Source organism: Phocoena sinus, chromosome 7, assembly GCF_008692025.1.
Source record: "Phocoena sinus isolate mPhoSin1 chromosome 7, mPhoSin1.pri, whole genome shotgun sequence".
In the NCBI taxonomy this organism is placed as follows: Eukaryota; Metazoa; Chordata; class Mammalia; order Artiodactyla; family Phocoenidae; genus Phocoena; species Phocoena sinus.
In genome coordinates this window covers 3,070,172-3,091,375 of record NC_045769.1, presented here as the reverse complement: position 1 = coordinate 3,091,375, position 21,204 = coordinate 3,070,172, and the positions used below count along the sequence as shown (strand labels likewise).

Genomic DNA, 21,204 nt, shown 5'->3' with positions numbered 1-21,204 from the left:
CACAAGTAAGTACACAGTTTTATAGTCAGGGTTTCATGAATCTGGATTTATAATCTGCCCGGAAATCCATATATTTATTCTTCATCAACGTCACAGCTGCATAATATGTGCTGAACCGTCTCCCCTCCCCCGAACTTTTAACAAGGAGACGTATCCTGTCCTTCCTTGGTACCAAGCACTTACCCATACAGTCAGCACTGATCTGGGCACTCATTCTAATCAGCTTTAATCCTCACAATGGCCTTGTAAAGTATTTATTACCGTGCACGTTTTCACAGCCAAGGAGGTAGAGAGGTTCCAGTGGATTAAATTAACTTGCCTAAAGTCATGACAAAGCTTCTACTCGGAATCTGGACTCAGGTCCATGATCCCCTGGCATCTCCTTCCATTTTTAGCAGTTGTGGGGACTGCTCCTCCTTTTTCTGTCTCAGGAGCTGGCTATGTCCCTGACACTTGGCAGCTCTTATCTTGAATCAGCGGAAATTTCCTTATAGATGAATGAGAGCAGTTCTAGAGCCCGAGCTTTGGCTGGGAATTGGGAAGAGAAGGAAGACAAGCGTATGCTTAACTTAATCATTCTCTTTTTTTCTGGAGAACAAATTATGAACTCATAAACTATGTGCTCAGATTTCACTTTGAAAAATAAAGTAGGAGGACTGGATGAATGAAAAACCGATAGAGAGGATATACTGCCACGATAGACATTTTTTCCATGATGAACGTTTGCATTTAATTATAAATTGAGTAGAAGCTCTCTCTGAATCTTCTGAATACAGCTTCATAACGAGCCGCGGTTTTTAAGGACTTCATGCTGAACCAAGAACGCAAGACGAATTGACTCAGGTGGAAGTCATCAGCCCACGTTGCCTGACATCCAGGCTCCTCACAGGCTGGGATTCCCGTATCCTCAGCACAAAACTGGAACCAAAAGCTGCCGAGGAAATCAAGTGCACCCAGGCCCATGCGCCTCCCTCCATGGCGACTTGGCATTTCCTCCCGCCCCCGAGCGAGTGCCCCGTAGTCACCAGTGACACCAAGAGGGTGATGTGATCCGCTGACGGGGCTGGTTTCTCCTGAGGTGTAGTCGAGCAGATCAGGAGCGTGGAGGCAGCGGGGGGCCTGCCGGGATGTGTGCTACCCTGGCCGTGTCCATCCGCTCCACTCCAGAAACTCACTTTGTACCCGGCTAATTCTTCCCTTCTCATCTGTACCTGTGTCTGCATTTGTATACTGATGTCCGTTTTTCTCCTTTTCTTCACTGAAACAGACAAATGGTTACGATGGAGAATTATATGGATCACAGTCCCTGAACAGAAGATCTGGCAGGGTTGGTAAATTTGCATGACACAAAATTCAAACAGGTTGCTGCGAAGCTTTTTTAAAATATCACTAAATTTAGCTTCTTTGGTTATTTTCTGTGTTATAGTAGTTCTGTGTGTGTGTGTGTGGGCACGATAGAATGAAAGCTAATGTTTTTCAGTTGGTTAGCAATGTTAGACTGTTCGTCTTCTAACATTCTAAGTGTTAAGGTAAGAGATCGACATTGAAAGGACTCTCTTAGGTATTAAAAGGTCGAATTAAGTACTAGCTCCTTCATTATCTTATTGCCCTGGGTGTATGTGTGTAATGTGCGTATGAAGTGTATTCCACTCGCAAACATACTTAAATTCAACATTTCCACTGTCGCCCACCTCTCTCATGTGTGATTTCAACGACACATACCCTAGAGCCTGTGTTTTGCTGACCACTGATATGCTCGCAGTACTCATAGCTCCAGGGTAGGAAGCAGAAGATGAGCTGAGGGATGCTGTGGGGGGTGGGGGCGGGGGAGAGAAGAAGAAATGAACCAATAGCAGGGCAGCCAGGAAGAAGTGGGGGCGGTCTCAGGGTTTACCAAGGAAGTCATTGGGGATTTCAGGTGGTTAAACCAGATACATTTTAATTCAGTTTCTTGACCTGCCGCAGATTTCTTATACATTCAATTATCTAAAATCTTCCTGTTCCTGCATTTGCTTCATTTATTTTCTTGTAGTAATACATTTTACTAGCTGTATAAAACAGTATTTCTCTTCATTTGCCTTAATTATATTAAGCAATATATATACGTTTAAATTATATTTTCAGGTTGCAGAGAGGTAACGGGACACCCTCTTAGCGTTCTGAAACTGGCTAGTCAGGTTTTACCTTCTCGTTCCTATGAAGGATTGTATACGCTTCTGTTTCAGCTAAGCTTTTCTCATTCCAAACTAAAAAATCCTCCCAGTTTAAAGGCTGTGTCTTCCTATTTATGTTGCCTTTTGCACTGACAGCCTTTGGACTTTCTCAAGCTCTGTCATGTTTCTCTTTAAGGTAATACAGCACTCTGGGGACAGAAGCAAGCGACATCCATTCAGTTCTTACAGGATGTTGACAGTTTTGCTTCCTGTGCTCAGCAGCCCTGAGGGCTGTTTAGTGCTGGCTTTATAGGAAGGAGCTCTGATGGCTTCCCACTGCTTGTTGGGGTTATTAAATTGACTAGTTAGTAACTTTTCACCCTAAATGCATAGTGTCACTATATCGATCACAAAGAATCATAGTTCAGAGTTGGAAGTTACTTTAGAAGTTCTTTAGTCCAACTTCTACCCAATATTACGTCCTTCTCTAGAGCATCCCAAACATGTAGTTGCCAGCATGTTTGTGACCATACAAGGTGGCATCAAGCTTTACGTCGTACGTATCTCCATATATTTTAATCTTTGATTTTTACGTTGAAACGGTAGAAGTGTGCCTTATGATTTAGTTAAGAGTAAGTACTGCCTCTAGAAATCAGATACAAAAGAACTTGATTATAAAACTGTTCACCACAGAGTGAAATTGGATATAAAATTGATTTAATAAATAATCGAGAAATACTGGCTTGGCCAAAAAGTTCGTTCGGGTCACAAAAACCCAAACAAACTTTTTGGCTAACCCCATATAATGATTGAAGGACCAAGTAACGTACTTCTAATGTAGCATCTTATATAGGAGCGGGAAACTCCAGGAACAGTGTAAGGATGGGCTTGGAGAAAAATTGGATGGGAATGAGAAATTTCATAGACGTCAGAAGTACCAGTCTGTGGGCAGGAACAGGATGGCCAGACTGATGGTGTTTGTTTCCTCCCTGGAGCCTCGGGGCTGAGCTGCAGCCCTCAGACGTGCTGGGCTGAGGAAAGAGTGAAACTCGTGCAGTACATGGAATTTTAGTTACCTAAGAAGAGATGTCATATGGAAAGTCTAGACTAAGGTTATAGATGGTCCACCATGAGATTTAGTAAGGAATTACAGAAAATGATAGCTAAATTTCAATATAAATAGTTAAATAATAATAGTTAAATCACAACGACCTCACTGAGATATAAACACTGAAAAGTAAAACACAGCTTAGAACCCCTAGTGGTTAAGAGTTTCTGCTGTAGTAGCGGGTATCAGTTCTCTAGCTGCCTCTGCATTCCTGGAGTACTAATACTGGTTTGGTTGTGTCATTCCATATTTGCCTTTTGACCGGGTGGTGCTTTGGGGAGAGGAAGGAAGTGCTCATCACTTACCTTGTCTTCTTTGCTGCTCAGAATTCCAGCTACAGCGGTGACAGCAGATTCTCTACTTTGTCATCATCCAGAGAGGACACCTTGGTTGGTTTCCATTTAAATCTTTCACATATCCTCTCTGCAGAAACTACAGGTTTTGTAGCATGCAATCCCATATGTGTAAATTCCACTCTTTTCTCTTTGAATGTCTATTTTATGAAGTTTCATTTGGATAACTGTTAAAGTCCATTTTGGGGTGGTAATTAACATGACATTTAATTTGGATTTAGCCCACTCTCTTGCATTTGAATTCAGATTCAAATGTTTGAATACAAATTGTGGTGTTGAGTTAGGTACGGTGAAAGAAAGTACGTGGCTGTTCAGTAGTTGGGATTAATCAAAAGGGAAAGAAGAAAGCCCTGAAATTCTTTCCTTGAGAATTCTTGAAAACAATTACTTTGCAGGGTACATGCATACTTGGGGCAATTTCACAAGGATGGAATAGACTTGGAATGAAAATCAAATCAAATCCAAACGTCCACACAATAACATTCCTTCCCGTACTTTAAGAACATACACCAATCTTGATAGGCAAATATTTCTCAATTATTTAAGAGCCCTAATAGGTAAGGCTTGTTTATCCTACCTAGGTGAGATTTGTATTCACTCAGCAAACATAAGGGAACTAGTTTAGGTAGGGAAGTCACAGAGACAAGCAGGTGAGTTAGGTCCTCCGGAAGCATTTACTTGTAAAACAGAAGACAGACCCCCCCCCGCCCCCGCCCCCTGCCCCTCGCACTAGTGCAGAAACTGATTTTGTCAGGAAGTGTCATAACAAAGAATGTCAACTGAATCTTAAAGAATACGTAGGGGAAAAGAAAGAATAAATAGAAACTAGCCAGGTAAAGCCACAGTAGTCTAACCCTAGTCCTTCCGTCGTCCTCACCCCTGTCGTGCCTCAGCCCCGCCCCCAACTTTCTACTCCTGCTGCGTGGGGAGGGCGGAAGGGGGCGTTCCAGACACTGCCGCAGCTTCTCCCTCTCTCCATCAGCTTGCCCACGCCCCAAACCCCCACCGCTGCCCCCCATAATAATAAATACTCCAACCCTTCCTTCCCCTAGTATGTGAACTCTGACAATATAAGATCAACTGTGAGCACCAAAGGATTGCTGGGTTTTGACACCTTGAGTTTTTTGTGTATTGTGTGCATTTTCTTAATTCAGCGGGAGATTTTGCCGTTGAAAAGAGCACTTCGTCATTCAGAAAACTTTACTTCCAAGCTTAGATACTTTCTGTAAAATAGAACATGGTGTTAGTTATCTAATACTTGGATGTGAATTATTCACCAAAATTAATTGACAAAATGGCTTCTACCCAGGGCATTCTCCCAACCACTGGAACAAGTTTCAGAGTTTGTGTTAAAATATTAGAAACTTCCTCCCTGCGCACCCCAGGATGCCACTTGCCTGCCCCTCAGGTCATTCTGGTGCACCTGATCCGAGGCATAGGAACGATAGGCACAAGTTACGGGATCTCGAAAGGATGGGGAAATGTCTTAGGGTGCCACCAAGTTACCTGAACAGAACTACATCATCCCCTTCAAGGGCTGCCCTGGGTTTGTGTAATCAGTAGAATACTGCTGACATGGAAATCTGAAACAGCTAGCCTCCTCTTCAAGGGTCCTTTAATGTGGATAGGACATTTTATTTGGGGAAACCGCTGATTTATATGGTAGTATTCCCCAGAAATCTCGTATAGACTGTTGGTCTCAGAAATGTACCACTGAATCTATCATGTCTTCTATGAATCCTGAACATATGCGCATTGTGTAAATACCTAACCAAGCCCAAGATCATCTCCAATGAAATATTTTATTACGTAGAATAGAGGTTACTATCTCTGCAAATTCCTGATTTTGAGTTTTTCCCACCAAACTGTAAAAATTACAATTTGCTTTAGAAAGACCGTCAAAATCCCACTGACCTTGCTATCAATTCAAATTAATGAAACCTGTTTTTGCCTGTGTGTAGACTCCCAAGTCCTAATTTAGTCCCAGGTAATAGTTCTGTCAGTTAACTGGACTGCCTTATTCCTTCCCCTCATTCTCTCTTCCCTGCAAGTGCATGTCCTTTACCCATCTTGTTGCAGAAGTCAATTTCGTGTGAATTGTTGATGCCTTTGAGATGAAATAAAGCTGTGAGCCTTTTTCCCCTCCGGCCCGTTTTCTCTGATTACAGGGACTTTCCTGCTCCGACTTCGGGCTTCTCAGTCGTGGCCTTGCTCCCAGACCCGTGTCTGCCCAGAATGGAAACCGGGTCTGTCCTCCTCCTTTTCACATCATTCTTCCCTCTTCTTTCCTTCTGTTGTCACTTGAATTGCTGATTAAATGGACGTGGATACTTCAACCTCTTCCATGTGAAGTCCAAAGAGCAAAGCTTAGTAGATGTTTCAATTGGCTTGACTAACTGGCTAAGACTTTCCTCATCCTTTTAAAGCAAATCAAAAATAATTTAAGACCTTATAATTTTTTTTAAAAAGGAGTTTAGGAAAAAGGAGTCTCTATTAAATGTATACTTTCAAAAGCTCAAGTCCAAAAAACTGGTCTCTTGGGCCTCTCCTCCTTTTCCAGCAATTGTTCCCCATTTGGGGTTTCCTTTGTTTTTTAAAAACACATTTTTTCTCCTGTAAATGTATCCAGGAAGCAATTTGGAAGGCTTTTGTGCATAATCTAACTCCCCCGTCTTGGAAAGTGGGGAGAACGGCGTTCTCCGCTGTGTTTCCTGTTTATACAAGGCCGTCCCCGAGATGCTTGGCCTTTTTAGCTCCAGGTATAGGAGTCCTGCTCTTGTAGGAGGAGGCCGGAGGCCGAGCTCCAAGAACACATCACGTTATGGAGGTTGAACTGCCATCTCCCTGCATTGTCGTGTCCCTTGGCATTGCTGAGTGATTCATCCTCGTTCCTGCATGTTCCCCGACCAGCTCGTGGGCCCCCTGCCCTGGGCTCTCCGTGGCCTCTGCCGGTAAACATGTTACGATGCTCTTCGGAGGTGAGGCTCAGGTCACACGAGCGAGCTGCCCTTGTGTTCCAGCACACCCCGCACAGGCTCTGTCTCCGTTCAGGTGTGGGTTCCCCTGTGCCAGAGACGTGCCAGCCCTGGGCAGCTGCAGCCCCTCTACAGCGCCTTTGTATCTTGGAGACTGTCGCTGGGATCCTCTGATAGAAGCAAACAGGCTCTTCCTGCCGCACTGTTCCTGTGTATTAACACCCCCAGTGCTTTCTTCACCTGGGATTTTGAGTCATGGGTTTGGGCTCTTGCTGGTGTCGTTGACGTTGTCACCATTCTATCTCGCTCCCCGACCCTTTCTTCTAGGAATGCCTGAAAAGAGAGGCCCAGAAAATAGCCATGTTTCAGAGGTTCTGGGGAAGTTCACTGTTTTTAAAGTTAGAAATCATCTCATGTTTATTTTCCTTGTAAATGTGGATTTCCATCTATCAGCGTTATTGAAGGCACGGTGCCTTTGTGGACTTCTTTTCCTTATAACAGTTGTACAGTAACTTGTCATGATCACCAAAAGCATTATGATTACCTTGTCACTATTATTTGTTGCTGTTTTTTCAAGGGTTTAAAAACCTGCCATTTGCTTTCATCCTCCAGCCCTCCTATATGTACGGCGCTGCCCGGCCGGCTGGGAGTTACCGGGTGCGTGTGCTTCCCACAACCCCTTGCCTGCTTCTGCCCATTCCGCCCATTCCCACCCGCCCCCCCCCCCCCCCCCCCGCTCTGCCTAACCGCCCCCGCCCCCGCCACGGCCCCTCAGCACACACGCGTGCCTCTCCCCCACCGAACACCTGTTCTGAGTGCGGTGGACTTAACCTGTTTGCAGCCCTTCTGGGGGTGAATTACCCCTTTATGTGGAGCTTACACTTGCAGCCCCCTTTGGCCAGATCTGGGGTTTATTTCTCCCGACAGTTGACAGTAGCTGGGGAAGACACGTGTTTGTATAGGATTGTTAGGGAGAAATAAAGTATTGGCAACATTTACTTAATCTATTGGCAAAAAGAAAGATAGGTTTTTATTGCTTTGGTAACCTTAACAGATACTAATCCATTATGTTATATTATCTTGGAAATTTCCAGTTTTAAATACCAGGTACTTACGCCCTGCAGGAAACTTAAGTATTCAAAGTAGCCACGCTCTGATTGTTAATAACCTTCCGAACTTCCATCAGGTCGCACACTTATGAATTAGATGTAGAACTGGTCCAGCAAACCCGCTGTGTCCTCAAGGAGAAATAGGGGAAATTAAAGTTCCATTCATGGTATTGTAAGCTCCTATTTACCCTCATTTACCCTCAGTGATTAATTACATAGGATTTTCAAGTTAATGAAATGTTCTGTTCTCTAGTTAGCAATTCTTAAAGAATTATAAGATAATTGAGCTATAATCAACATGCTGTTTTTATTACAAAGTCACTTCATATTGGAGTAACTTTCTAAGCATCAACTATGAGGATGCCATGAGAAAATCCAGGATATTTGAACTCTCTGCTCGTTTTAAATCTAGATTTACAAGTTTTTACTTAGCAAGGAATATTTTTCAGAGTCATAGATTTAAAGGAGGTTCCACTGCATGCCAGTTGGTTGATAGCAACTGAAACTTCTCTCACTTGGACTTTTGCACGACCCTGCTTTTTTGCCGCACAGCCTTTGCCTGTGGAGGTGGTTTTGAGCCTTTCCTGCATGTCTTCCATCGTGATGTTTTTCAGGACGTGTTCCCGGCATGTGTCACTCTTCCTTAGCTTACATTTCAGTGTTTCCTGGGTGCCGATGGAGAGAGGAAAGGTGCTCTGTCCTGACAGTCTGTTTTCGTCACAGGCGTCTGTGTCAGATGAGGGCAGTCTCGGTGGGGCTCGGCGGAGCAGTGCCTGCGGTTCCCACGCTGTAAGGCACTTTCTGTGTTTCCCGAGCTTTCTGCTGCATGACCCTGGGGTGACTGTCAGCACAGCTTCAGCCCTGGGAGATAACTAACCAGAGTGATAGGAAGGAAACACTGTCTCATCCCAGTTTTCCATGGTAATAAGGGTCATGGATAACGTAAGTCATATAGCCTTTGGTGGTTAGTTTAATGTCCTCACTCGTCAGTTTATGTTGAGGTCAAAGGGAGAAAGATTCATCTTAATTGAGTTTCATCTGCTCTTTCCCTGCAACAAGGGATGAAGTGATCTTATGATAATAAAAGGAGTCAAAGAGTCAAAAGGGAATTCAACAGGCCACAAATTATTCTCACCTCTGGATGATCGAGGAAGATGAACAAATTTAAGGACTAGAATATTACACATAAGGAATTTCCTTTTCCTATTTTGTTGTCCTTTCACCTCTTTGAAGGATTTGAAGTGATAGGGTTTCTCAATAAGGGTGTAGTAGTTGTACAAGAAATACTTGTTGAATGAAAAAGATGAGTGAAGGATAAAGGAAAACACAATGGGCTGGGCCCATCAAGTGCGGAAACTGGTTGACCTGTCCTGAGGATCAGCTGAAACTGGGCTTTGGACCCAGTCAGCCCTCCCCAGGGGCGGATTCTTCTGCGTCCTGAGGCTCCTGCACAAATCCTAGGAAGATGCATCCACGCCCCATATGAACGACGATGGCTGAGGAAATACTTGGAAGTGCTTTTATAATTTTGCTTTCGGAAGTCATTGACTACTTAATCAATTGGTTAAATGATCCAGCTTTATGATTTATTATATTTCTCCAGCCATGAATATTCAGGAATTCTTAGGCAGTAAGCCAGGGTAGCCTACAGGTTTCTTCAGAATGTAGTTTTTATAAATATTAATTATAATAATTGATGTAACATGAGCTTTTTATAATTTTAATTGGGGTGTAGTTGATTTACAGCGTTGGGTTAGTTTTAGGTGTACAGCAAAGTGAATCAGTTACACGTATACGTGTATCCACTCTTTTTTAGATTCTTTTCCCATACAGGCCATTACAGAGTACTGAGCAGAGTTCTCTGTGCTCTACAGTAGGTCCGTGTTAGTGATCTGTTTTATACGTAGTGGTGTGTATGTGTCAGTCCCACGTAGCATGAGTTTCTGTCGACATCTAATTGAACACTTGCACTGAACAATTTTATATTGCATAAAATTTTAATGCAGTGGAACCCGCTATCTTGTCTTTTTCCAAGTTCTTAAATATTTTTGTAGGCCCTTAAAAAGCTCATAAACCATACCTAATGGATGAAATAGCTCAGGCCCATAGGACGGATAAAGTGCAACTAAATGATTTTCTTTTATCAGTAAGAGGCAGCAGCCTACCTCTTTAAGAGAATGGATCTTCCCAAGCACCAAAGCAGAACTTCTGATGTCTGGCGGGATGTACGTCTCCTAGATTCTCTTTAAATGTTGCCTCTGTAGATGGACTTTTTCAAGTAGCTGATTCCTGACCTTCGGAGGCCCTGTGACAGGCATCGCTGATTGCTCTTTTGTGTAGCAGTTATTTGGTGCTTTAAACCCTCCTGTAGGAACTGCCTGGGCGGTATGGCTTTAGGGAGTTAGGAAGTAAAAGGTCTTCTTGTCCCGACAGCAGAATGCCTCAAATAGGGCTCACGTCCCCGGTCTCACACCAGGCTGAAGAAATAAAAGAGAATCAAAAGATTTTTTTTTTCTGCACCAAACACCACACTCTCTTGCAGAAGGAGCACAGCATGCGTTTGCTGGATTAAATGGGACAAATTGAACCCCGGGGATAAAATCCCTCAGAAGAGCTCTCTGGGCCATCAGCTGTGTGCCAGCCACAGATCAGCAGGCCTGGTGGGAGGGAAGGTTCACTGACCTCTCATCCTTTCCCATCTCCACCCCACCCCCAGCCCTCAGGATAGCCCCGCAAGGGGATGTGGAGTTCCCCACGCCCAGGAATGCTGTCTCCCCAGGCTCTCTATGCAGCTAGGAGCTGTGGCCGCTGACAAATACACATACAAAAATGTGAGGACACTGCGCCTTGGGAGTCCCTCCTGTCCTGACCTGTAGTACTGTGAGCTGAGTCCAGGCTGACCCCAGGCCTGCCCAAGACAGTCCTGAGCCCTCTTTCAAAGACTTGTCCCCATCTCCATTCTCCCAAGAAATTAGCCTCAGACACGGTATGTGTTTACAATTAAAGGACTAATTACAATTACGGTTAAATGATTAAATGACTAGTTCTTGAAAGTAGAACGGTTTTGCTTCAAAACCTTTCTATTCTGTACCTTCCTTACCATTAGTAAGCTGTGTGCATGTTGTAGGAAGGACTCTTGGCCATGTGTGAAGTGACCTTCTTAGTTCTGACCCTCTGGGAAGCGGTCATCACCACCGATGCCAGCTGGTCCAGGAGCCGTGAGAGTTGTTTCTAGCAGAAAGGGACAGCTTGAGGAAAGCCCAGCTTGTATTCTCTTGCATAATCCTCAGAACCTGTGTGGTCAGTGTCTCCGCTTCATGACATAGATGACAAGATATGTAACTTTCTCAAGCTCTCGTGGCCGATAAGAGATGGACCTTGGACTCAGATCTTGCTATTGAATAACTTACTTCAGCCCACATTAGCCACGCCGACTCCAAAGTATGGGCGACTCCAAAGGTGCCACATGGACCACAGTGACACAGACTTTACACTTATTCTTTTCCACGTGATCAAGTTGGATCGGATGATTTGAGACTCAGGAGTTGGGGAAACTTGGGTCAGAGATAAACCTTATTGACAACAATCTGTCATATCTCAGCACCATAAAGCAGGACTCGAATGACATAGGATACAGTAGGATTTGTCTACAGGAGGAAGTTTTCCTCTCTCTTGTATCAGCAAACCCAAAGGCGAAATACTTCTGCTTTAAAGTGCTGACGTTAGGTGTTTTCCTTTATTTTGAACAATAAAGCTAAAAGGTGAGGCTAGTAATGCTGGTAGATTTCTTGTATGTGCCATACGTGGCAGTGATTCTTACACACAGTGTATGTACAGCTGTATTATCTGTGCATCAGAAATAGCATCTTGTACCTAAGTGTAAATACACAATAAATATTTATCCAACATAGGAATGAGTCCAGGCAAGATGGGTCCGGGGAATTTGCTCATCTTGACCAAGGCTGTTAACAGCCTAAACTTGAAATGGTTCATTCAACAAGTATTTCTCAAGTACCTACTGTGTGCCAGGCCTCATCTGGTTGCTGGGGATTCAGCAGGAAACAAAATAGACACAGACTCTGCCCTAGGGAATTCCTCTCTGGTGGAAAAACAGGCAAACTAAACGATGGTATTTACAATAAGGATCGTGAGCGCCCCTGAAGTTTTGTGGCCCCATAATTTGCAGTAGGAATGATGCCTGCGGGCCTCCAGGGGGCCTGGGGGCAGGGAGCGGGCAGTCAGCAAGGGCCTCGCAGGCCAGCTTCTCAGTCTGCCGGTGCCTGTGGTCCTAAATGGTGTTCGAGTTCCGCCTCCCCTCCCACCCTCCCCCCACCCTGCCTCATTCAAGAGGAAGGTAAGATTTTCTTTTTAAGGTCTCATGAACCGCTTTTATGATATTTTTCAGATATGTACATACTTTTTTTCTTAACATCTTTATTGGAGTATAATTGCTTTACAATGTTGTGTTAGATTCTGCTGTATAGCAAAGTGACTTGTAGTGAGGTGGATGGACTTAGAGTCTATCATGCAGAGTGAAGTAAGTCAGAAAGAGAAAAACAAATACCATAGGCTAACGCATATGTATGGAATGTAAAAAAAATGCTTCTGAAGAACCTAGAGGCAGGACAGGAATAAAGACGCAGATGTAGAGAACGGACTTGAGGACACGGGGCAGGCTTAAGGGGAAGCTGGGACGAAGTGAGAGAGTGGCATGGACATATAGACACTACCAAACGAAAAATAGATAGCTAGTGGGAAGCAGCCGCGTAGCACAGGGAGATCAGCTCGGTGCTTTGTGACCACCTAGAGGGGTGGGATAGGGAGGGTGGGAGGGAGACGCGAGAGGGAGGGGATATGGGGTATATGTACACATACAGGAAGGTAAGATTTTGCTGTTGTTATTGTTGTTAAACTGAAAATGCATTTAGGCCTATCACAGATGTGAATACAAATGAAAGTTAAGGGCATAGCCCCCAGATACACGAGTTGCTGGTGTTCTCCTTCACTAGAAGAGAGGAAGTTTAGGTAGATGGGTAGACACACAGAGGCACACACAGGCCACCAGATAGGAGGTCCTGCGGCACTTTAAAAAGCCTTGCCTGATTTTGTATTAACCCTAAATCTTACTCTGTATTCACTTGTAAAGATAGTAGAGAGGCAAAGTTTTGCGTTGCGCCAAAGCCGACCCCGCTTGTCCCGGTCTTCAGTTTCTGTGCCGGCAGGCAGCTCACGTTCTCAAGACCTGTCTCTTCCACATCGTGGAGGCTTTTCTGCGCAGAAACTAGGTGTCCTCCACACCCCAGCTGAACAGATGCTCTGTGTTACTTTCTTCCTACTAACCAAGAATTCTGTGTTTTTTGATAGTGTGATTAAGTTTTGTGTTCTGAGTGGCCACGTGTCGAATGCTGGGAAGACACAACCTCCTTTCCCAGGGCCGGCCAGCGGCCACACTAACCTCTCCTTCCCTTCTGGGCTGCGCCTGGCTGGCCTCACAGCTAACCGGAGCCTTTGTCTCGTGGCCTCCGTCCTCTTTGCATCTTCGCTGACCTGTTCCTTTGTTTCCATCTGCGTGTCCCGCGGCCAGCTGGGTGGGCAGCCCTCGGAGCACAGCGGCCACTTCAAGTCCAGCTCCCGCAGCTCCTCGAGAGGCAGCTCGGCGCGGGCCAGCCCAGTGGTGAGTGGGCCTCTCGCCCTTGCTGCTGTCCACTTCCTCCCTTCCCCCCCACCTTGGACCCTTCACTCCTCTGTCCCGTTAAGAAGACCCCTCCACCTCCAAACGCCTGAACCGGGAGAAAGTAGGAAGGCTTTCCATGATTTATTTCAGGTCTAAGCAAAAGCAGGATTGGGGAGGATGCTTCCAAATTTAGAAAATGACTATTCAGTGAGCTCAGAATTGCACTGCTCAGTTTGCAAAGGACCATCTAGGAAGCTGCTGACAGCGCTGAAGAGATGGGGGTCTCACTGGGAGACGGGAACTTTGCGCAGTGCGGGAGAAATGGAGCCATGTGCCTGGATGTGTTGTTTTTGTGATTTAAAAATTTGAAGGCTCTTTTTGTATTTGTCCCAGTTGATTTATTTTTTTTTAATTGGGGTATAGTTGATTTACAGTGTTGTGTTAGTTTTAGATGTACGGCAAAGTGAATCAGTTATACATGTATCCACTCTTTTTTAGATTCTTTTTCCATATAGGCCATTACAGAGTATTGAGAAGAGTTCCCTGTGCTACACAGTAGGTCCTTATTAGTTAGCTATTTTATGTATAATAGTGTGTGTATGTCAGTCCCAATCTCCCAATTTACCCCTCCTACCCCTCCCCCTACTTCCTCCCTGGTAACCATAAGTTTGTTTTCTACATCTGTGACTCAATTTCTGTTTTGTAAGTAAGTTCATTTGTACCATTCTTTTAGATTGAAGGGTTCACTTTTTTTTTTTTTTTTCGGTACGCGGGCCTCTCAATGTTGCGGCCTCTCCCGTTGCGGAGCACAGGCTCCGGACGCGCAGGCCCAGCGGCCATGGCTCACGGGCCCAGCCGCTCCGCGGCACGTGGGATCTTCCCGGACCGGGGCACGAACCCATGTCCCCTGCATCGGCAGGCGGACTCTCAACCACTGCGCCACCAGGGAAGCCCTTAGGTTTTCTTTAATATCGCTAAGAAATCTTTTATAGTTTTTTTGTTTTTTTTTTTTTTTGCGGTACTTGGGCCTCTCACTGTTGTGGCCCCTCCCGTTGTGGAGCACAGGCTCCGGACGCACAGCCTCAGCGGCCATGGCTCACGGGCCCAGCCGCTCCGTGGCATGTGGGGTCTTCCCGGACCGGGGCACGAACCCGTGTCCCCTGCATCGGCAGGCAGACTCTCAACCACAGGGAAACCCCTGAAGGGTTCACTTTTAAACATTTCGTTTGGACATTATCTGTTATTGGAGCCCAACAGTTTTTTAGGGTAAAGTATCGGCCTGCGAGTGCCACGGCATCCCTAGGTCTGTTCCATCCCCCACTGTCCCGTTGGTCCTCTGTTCGGTGCCTGTGAAACAAACGACAGAGCTGCTCTCCTGTTTGTCACCCGGCCTGAGATGACCCAAGTTCTGCTTCAGAAAGCAAGGGGTCCTGCTACCTAGTCTCCATCATTTAAGTCTCATTATTGTGTGTTTTTCCCATGGTCCTTGGAATTTTAGACAGTTTCACCGCATCTGATGCTTTGTATGAGGCAACTGTATTGTTCTCTTGACCATAAGGGATTGGCAGGGCACATCTGCCTGGGGGACATTTGGGATGGGGGGCTGACACAATGACCAGGGGAGGACGTCCAGTGGACAGGGGCTGGGCCGTGTGCCGAGCGGTGTGCATGCCAGCCCTGCACCACAGGGGCTGCCACACCGAGGGCCAGGACCCCTCCTCATAGACCCTGGGCAGAAGAAGGCAAAGATGGGTGAGGTTGAACTTGGAGCTTGACTGTGGTTTGTAACTCACTTACACAACACCACAGTTAGACGCATCGATGTCTAAAATTCAGGAAGTGTTCCTGGTCATCAGAGAAGAGGCCATGGGGCTGAGTCACCCACTTGCACACGTGCACACATGGGGTGCTGCTGATTTGTTTTTAAAATTAGATGCAGCCTTTTAAAGCCAGGAGGCTTCACACCAAATGCAGAGGTCTGCTTCTCCTGGCGACGCAAACAAAGGAATGGATCCCTTTTGCAGACTGAGCCCGTATTGCTGAATCAGGGGCCTCAGTCCCCCCACGCCTGCCCTGCTTTCCCCGACTCCAAGGCCACGGCCAGAGCCATTCGTCACTGGGCTTGCCTGGATGCTCTCCTGCTAGTAGAGAAATGTTCTCTCCGCCGTTTACACATCGAGGGTGAGAAAACAAAAGATAGATGAGGCAAGCGAGTATTAGAGCAGGAGAGCCTGTTTCCCTGTGGAATTGAAAGCTGCCCCCCTCGCCCCCCAGCAATGAGGGTAATAGGAGAAGCCGCTTCCTGACCGCACTGGGGTGGCGCAGGAAACGTGGGATGGCGGACACCCCACAAAGTCCGCTGCTTACTGCTCCAGCCAGGACCGGTCAAGCAGGGACGGTAAGATATCCAGCTGTTCCATATCACGTACGTTCAGTGTTCAAAACCTGGCGCGTCGCTTCTTCTGCACGTGGCAGACGGGACTGAAGCGCAGCGTTTGTGAGCTGAGGGATCCCTGCGCCGAGGTGAGCAGCCCCCGTCTCCGCGGGCCTGCTTGCCTGCCTCCGCCTTCAAGCCCTTGCTTGCGTGTTTCCGACGGAAGTCATCGGTGTTTTCCCATGATAGACCCGACGCGGAGAGCCGCCCTTTCTCAGGCATGATGCTCGCTCTCTGGCGCTCACTTTGGGGAACACGAAAGTTCACGGTCGTCAGAAGAAGCTGAGGCCTGACCCCTCCTGGGCTCCCTGCCTGGCGCAGCTCAGGCGAAGCAGGGAACTGTGCGCTCGTGATGGTCTGACGTCTTTGGGTTTATTCGGGCGTCAGAATGAAGTCTCAGCCTAGCAACACGTCTAGTTCCCCGGACGGAAGAGACTGAAACCAGATATGAATTCCCCTGTCATCTGCTTCCTAAATCTGACAACAGTTTACTCCCACAAAATGGGCTTAGTGGACACAAGAGAGGTGAGCGTTCATCGTGCCCGTGTCCCTGGGGCCTGAGGATGAGAGACGGGGGTCTCTTGGTAACTGGGGAGCCTGGCAAGACCTCCGCCACCGTCCCTTAGTCCCTGGAGAGCCCTGGGTTTGCAAGACTCCCAGGGGCTTGACTGGGCTGGTTTTTCAGTTCATTACACACAGGTCATCAGTTCCGTCTCCTTTCTCCCCTGACTCAGCTGCTCACTGACAAAGGTCGGCTGGCTCAGGCTGGCACGGTTAGTGAGCAGAGGTCAGCATCCGGGCACCTCACGCGGGTGTGGGGCGTCAGAGCTGAGGACGCCTCTGGGTGTGGCCCTCAGGAGGCAGAGACACCTGTGTGCCGCGCAGGGCACTTCCACGCAGTTATGGTGACTCCTGGTCATCTGAAGGATAGAGCACAGGCAGCATTCCTGGCCTCTGCAGAGAGTCTGGAGGACAGAGCTGAGTGAGCCCTCTGCTCTGTGCTTCCAAACCGCAGTCCTCTTCCACGGAATCTGCCCCATTTCTCTTTTCTGAGCCTGTACAGTCACACCACTGGAAAGGGCTGGGAGTTTGCATTTTGGGCTTGCGAGACGAACAGTGTAAGTGGATGCATTTGGCCTTGTTGATTGGAAAGAGGCCAGGAAACTTGTGCTCAGACTCCCCTGGTCCTCCTGCCTGGGAGGGAGGCCTGCAGGGACAGGCGGTGCCCAGGGAGAGGCCCGTGGGGTGAGTGATCCTCCCCGCCTGGCTTCTCAGAAGGACGCAGAGCAGGAAGGGGGAGTTCCAAGACCCAGGTTAAGATGTCACAGCTCTCATTCCTGGCTGGGGCCACCTGGCCAGGCACGTAGACTTCCTGAACTCCACCTGGAAAGACGAGTAATGATATACTTGAAAAACAAAAACAAGAGAAGATTTGGGTTGATAACCTGCTTCTCCTGGGCAAGTTTTCCAGGGCTGTGAGTGTTGTCCACTATGGCTCGGGGAGAATGATCCCGCCTGGTGATCCATCAGGAATATGGTTCCAGGGGGTGGTACGGGTGAGGGCAGGGGGCAGGGGCCTCTCCGGGAGGAAGTAGGAGCTGGGGCAGGGGCAGCCCTGGGAGGCTCTGGGTGTGGGATGTAGGCTGGTGCCCCAGGGGACGGGCAAGTGGAGCATTGCCCAAGAACAAAAGTAACCAGAATGAGGGAAAATGATAGCTTGCCCCACTTTGAGAAAATAAAGGTACCTCAGCATCCAAAGACGCGAAGTGTGCCCCAACCCCTGGGTCCTCCAGCCTCGTGGGGAGCAGAGAGGGTGCCCGCCCCATCTCAGAAGGGCATATACTATGGGACCTCATCTCATTTTTCACGTTCTGTAGCTGAGCCCTATTTTCTTCTCCAGAATCTTCCTGTTGAGGAAGTTGGGGTCCGTTCATTCAGCCAGTGTTTATCGAATGTTCTAGACACAGGGCTGCAGTGGTGAAGGAACACACCTGCTCCCCTCACAGACCTCAGCAAATTGGCACAATACGGTATAGAACTCAGAGCACAGGCTCGAAGGAAAGAGGCAGGATGCTTCCAGGGAAGTGGACTCGGGAGTCTGGGTAATCCAGGCCCGGAGAACAGCCCGGCAGAGGGCCTCGCCTGGAGGGCCCGACGCAGCTGTGTCACCCAGGCCTCAGAACCCAGCGAATCTGCCGGGTCACGGAAGCACCGGTCGGGGTGTCCTGCGTGGCGCCCAGGTTCACGCGCCAGTGTGTTTTCAGAGAAGCATTAGTGGTGAACAGGAATCTCAGCCCCATCTGAGTTAGAAAAACAAAAGACTGTAATGACTCATGTTTTGTGTCGTGTGAAGAGGTGGAAGCAGGAACCAGGTGGAAAAACAGGTCTTGAATTATAAATACAAGAGTTCAAGGACCAGTCATTCAGGATGAGGTCAATATTATCGGATTTAAACCAGAAATTTCCATTCTAATGGTAGCCTCCACTGCTGTTTATATCTGAAGGAAAATTACCCTTAAAATGGGTGTTTTCTGAGCAGCGTTCAGTACTGTCAGTTGGTTTCTCGAGAGGGACCCCGTGATGACACTGCTTCCATGATCCCATTTCCCATCTGGGGCTTGGGGCACCATGAGGAAGAGTCCCTTTGTCCCTGGCCCCCTTGCTAGGGTCTTCCCACGCCCACCTACCATACTCTGTCTCGAGGAAGGTGGGCAAGCCAGGTGGTTGAAACCTCAGCAGACATTATATTTAAGTGAGCCTAAATAGTATGCTCATTTAGACACGATTTTAGAAGGTTGGAATTAACAAAATATTTAACGTGCTACGTTAAGCGTTTGTTTCTGAAAGGAAGAGTTGCCATAATTTAAAAGTTCACAGAGGGCTTCCCTGGTGGCGCAGTGGTTGAGAGTCCGCCTGCCGATGCAGGTGACATGGGTTCGTGCCCCGGTCCGGGAAGATCCCACATGCCGTGGAGTGGCTGGGCCCGTGAGCCATGGCCGCTGAGCCTGCGCGTCCGGAGCCTGTGCTCCGCAACGGGAGAGTCCACAACAGTGAGAGGCCCGCGTACCGCAAAAAAAAAAAAAAAAAAAAAAAAAAAAAAAAACAATTTCTTTGGAAGTGACTACCTCCCGTAGATTTTAAAAGGTACCTTTTTATACACTCCATTGTCATTATAAAATACTGGTTTGCATGTTTCATAAGGCTGTTACTATGAAGTTTTCACACTGACCTAAAGCGTTTAGTATTGCTCGGTAAATGAGAGTAAGAAGGCTAACAGGCTGCAAGGTCCGTGGTGCTGCCGCCCTTCCTCGGATAAGAAGGCGATGTCCGCGAGGTCCTGTGGCTCGTCCCGGGTCCCGTGCTGCCGTGGGCTGCAGCTTGTTGGGACACGCGTGGTCCACGGCATGCCCTGGGTCACATCATGCAGCAGAAACGACAGTGTTGAAAAGCCTTCCATCTCTTCTGTTTCTTTGTATATTATTTTCAGAGGTAAAGTACTATGCTTTATGTCAAATTAAACTCACCGTCAGGGTTACTTACCTGTTCCTTTGTTAGGGGCAGTGAGGGGTGCCCTGCCTGACCAAGGCTCCCTGGGCCGGTCCCACTCCGTTCGACGCAGGCTGCCATCTAGTGGCATCTGGTGGGGCTGCAATGGCTCCATGCTGCTGCACGGCTTTTCTCCCTCCATCCCTCCCTTCCTCTTGCCTTGCCTTCCTTCTTTCCTTTCCTTCCTTCCTTCTGTTTTATTGAAATATAGTTGATTTACAATGTGGTGTTAATTTCTGCTCTACAGAAAAGTGATTGTTGTACATACATATATTCTTTTTCATATTCTTTTCCATTATGGTTTATCACAGGATATTAAATATAGTTCAGTTCCCTGCGCTATACAGTAGGACCTTGTTGTTTATCCATTCGATATATAATAGTTTGCATCTGCTAATCCCAAACTCCCAATCCGTCCCTCCCCCAACCAAAACTGCACCACTTTCCATGGGGCTCCGCGCACTTCTTAGGTTGCAGGAAGGCCGGCAGATACACGTGTCCCTTGTCATTCAGGAAACAGACAAATGTCAGTCACCCTGATACTAAAATACAGATTGGAAACAGCAGTCAAGCATAGATTGGCTATAACTCTCACTGAGAGCTTAATTTTTCCCTCCGTGGTCTCTACTTAAAAACACGTCCTGACTTTTCACATTCTGAGTTTGTTATCTATTTCAGAACAAAGGCTTTTTTCAAACTACTTTTAAACTAAAGAGAAAGCTATGGTTTTAGGGTTTTTTCTCCCTTGTTTGGTGTTTTGCAAATTACAAAAGCAGTGTGTGTGTTTATGGTGAAACAATGCAGAACAAAGCTATGCCAAAGGCCCCCAGGAAACCAGTGCTTTGGGGTCTGGTGTATAGTTCTCGTCTTTCTCACAAGAAATACTACAAAAAAGAAAGTGGGGTCCTCATTTTACGGGCATGGATGTCTTTGTAGGTGAACATAGGATTTCTGGAGCTTCATTTCTCTAGGTGATATTTATCTGTTGCTGAGGAACAGTCAGGAAAGACACTATTTAAACTGCAGAGCAAAACAGCAACAGGCTTCTCACGGTAGCTTGATGGTCTGTTCAACTGAATCTCCCCTTTCCACCAACAGTTAAAATACCCTCTTTATTTTCATCTCATTAATATTTGTTCTGCAAACTAACTTATTCTAGGGAATGAAGGCCTTGTGTCCAGGAGATCTAATGAATGGATTCTGCAGCAGGGCAGGTGCTGGACAGTAACTTTTCCTTCGTTGTTTGAAATTTTCAGGAATATTTGTATTCCCAAGTGGAGAGGAGACTTGAAATGCTAAAATCATCCTCATGACTCAGCACATCGGTGGGGGGGGGGCTCCCTGGAGCTCTGCCAGGGAGGATGAGATAGAACCATCTCAGTTGTAGGCCATCTACAGATGTTCCAGAATATCTAGTTAGGCGGGTGTGACATGCACATCTGAAAAAATATAAATATAAAGTTTACACACGCTAAACGCACGTGCCAACAAATGGCAGGCGGTGTGCGACATGGTAGTGAGTGAGCTGTCTTTATCTAACAGGCTATGACTGCCACATCGAGTGTGAAAGAGGATGCACGTGGCCAAGAGTGTCTGGAAATCTCCTGTCCTTGGAGGCCAGCCGGCTGTGGCCCAGTGGAGAGGAGAGTCCTCTGGGCGGAGGCAACGCCAGAATCCAAAGCCCCACCCGCCCAGGGGCTTATTTAGCAAAAGCTGGGAGTGAGGCCAGCGCGGGTCATCCCGCTGGCCTGGGGGCTGCAGCTCCTTCACGCCCTCTCCTCAGGACAAGAAGGAGACTGGTTAGCTGAGAGTAGAAAGCTCTTGCTGAAGACCCACATGTGAGCTGGGTGCG

At 47.1% G+C, this 21,204-nt stretch overlaps 1 protein-coding gene across 14 annotated transcripts in view; it reads left to right on the top strand.

Moving 5' to 3' along the window:
* The window catches only part of LRRFIP1 (LRR binding FLII interacting protein 1), a 144,424-nt gene that overhangs the window by 94,840 nt on the left and 28,380 nt on the right, over positions 1-21,204 (top strand). For 4 of the 14 annotated variants that reach the window (XR_004350694.1, XR_004350696.1, XR_004350695.1 and 1 more), the window contains one exon: positions 13,283-13,372. The exons of 9 other annotated variants lie outside the window; for them this stretch is intronic. Coding sequence is in view for 1 of the 5 variants with exons in the window: in XM_032637274.1 (XP_032493165.1) it covers positions 1,268-1,327; positions 7,202-7,246; positions 8,422-8,487; positions 13,295-13,372 (249 nt within the window). In the remaining 4 variants the exon portion in view is untranslated. Of the gene's footprint in view, positions 1-1,267; positions 1,328-7,201; positions 7,247-8,421; positions 8,488-13,282; positions 13,373-21,204 lie in introns of all 14 variants that reach the window. One more of the 14 variants, XM_032637274.1, reaches the window with a different exon arrangement.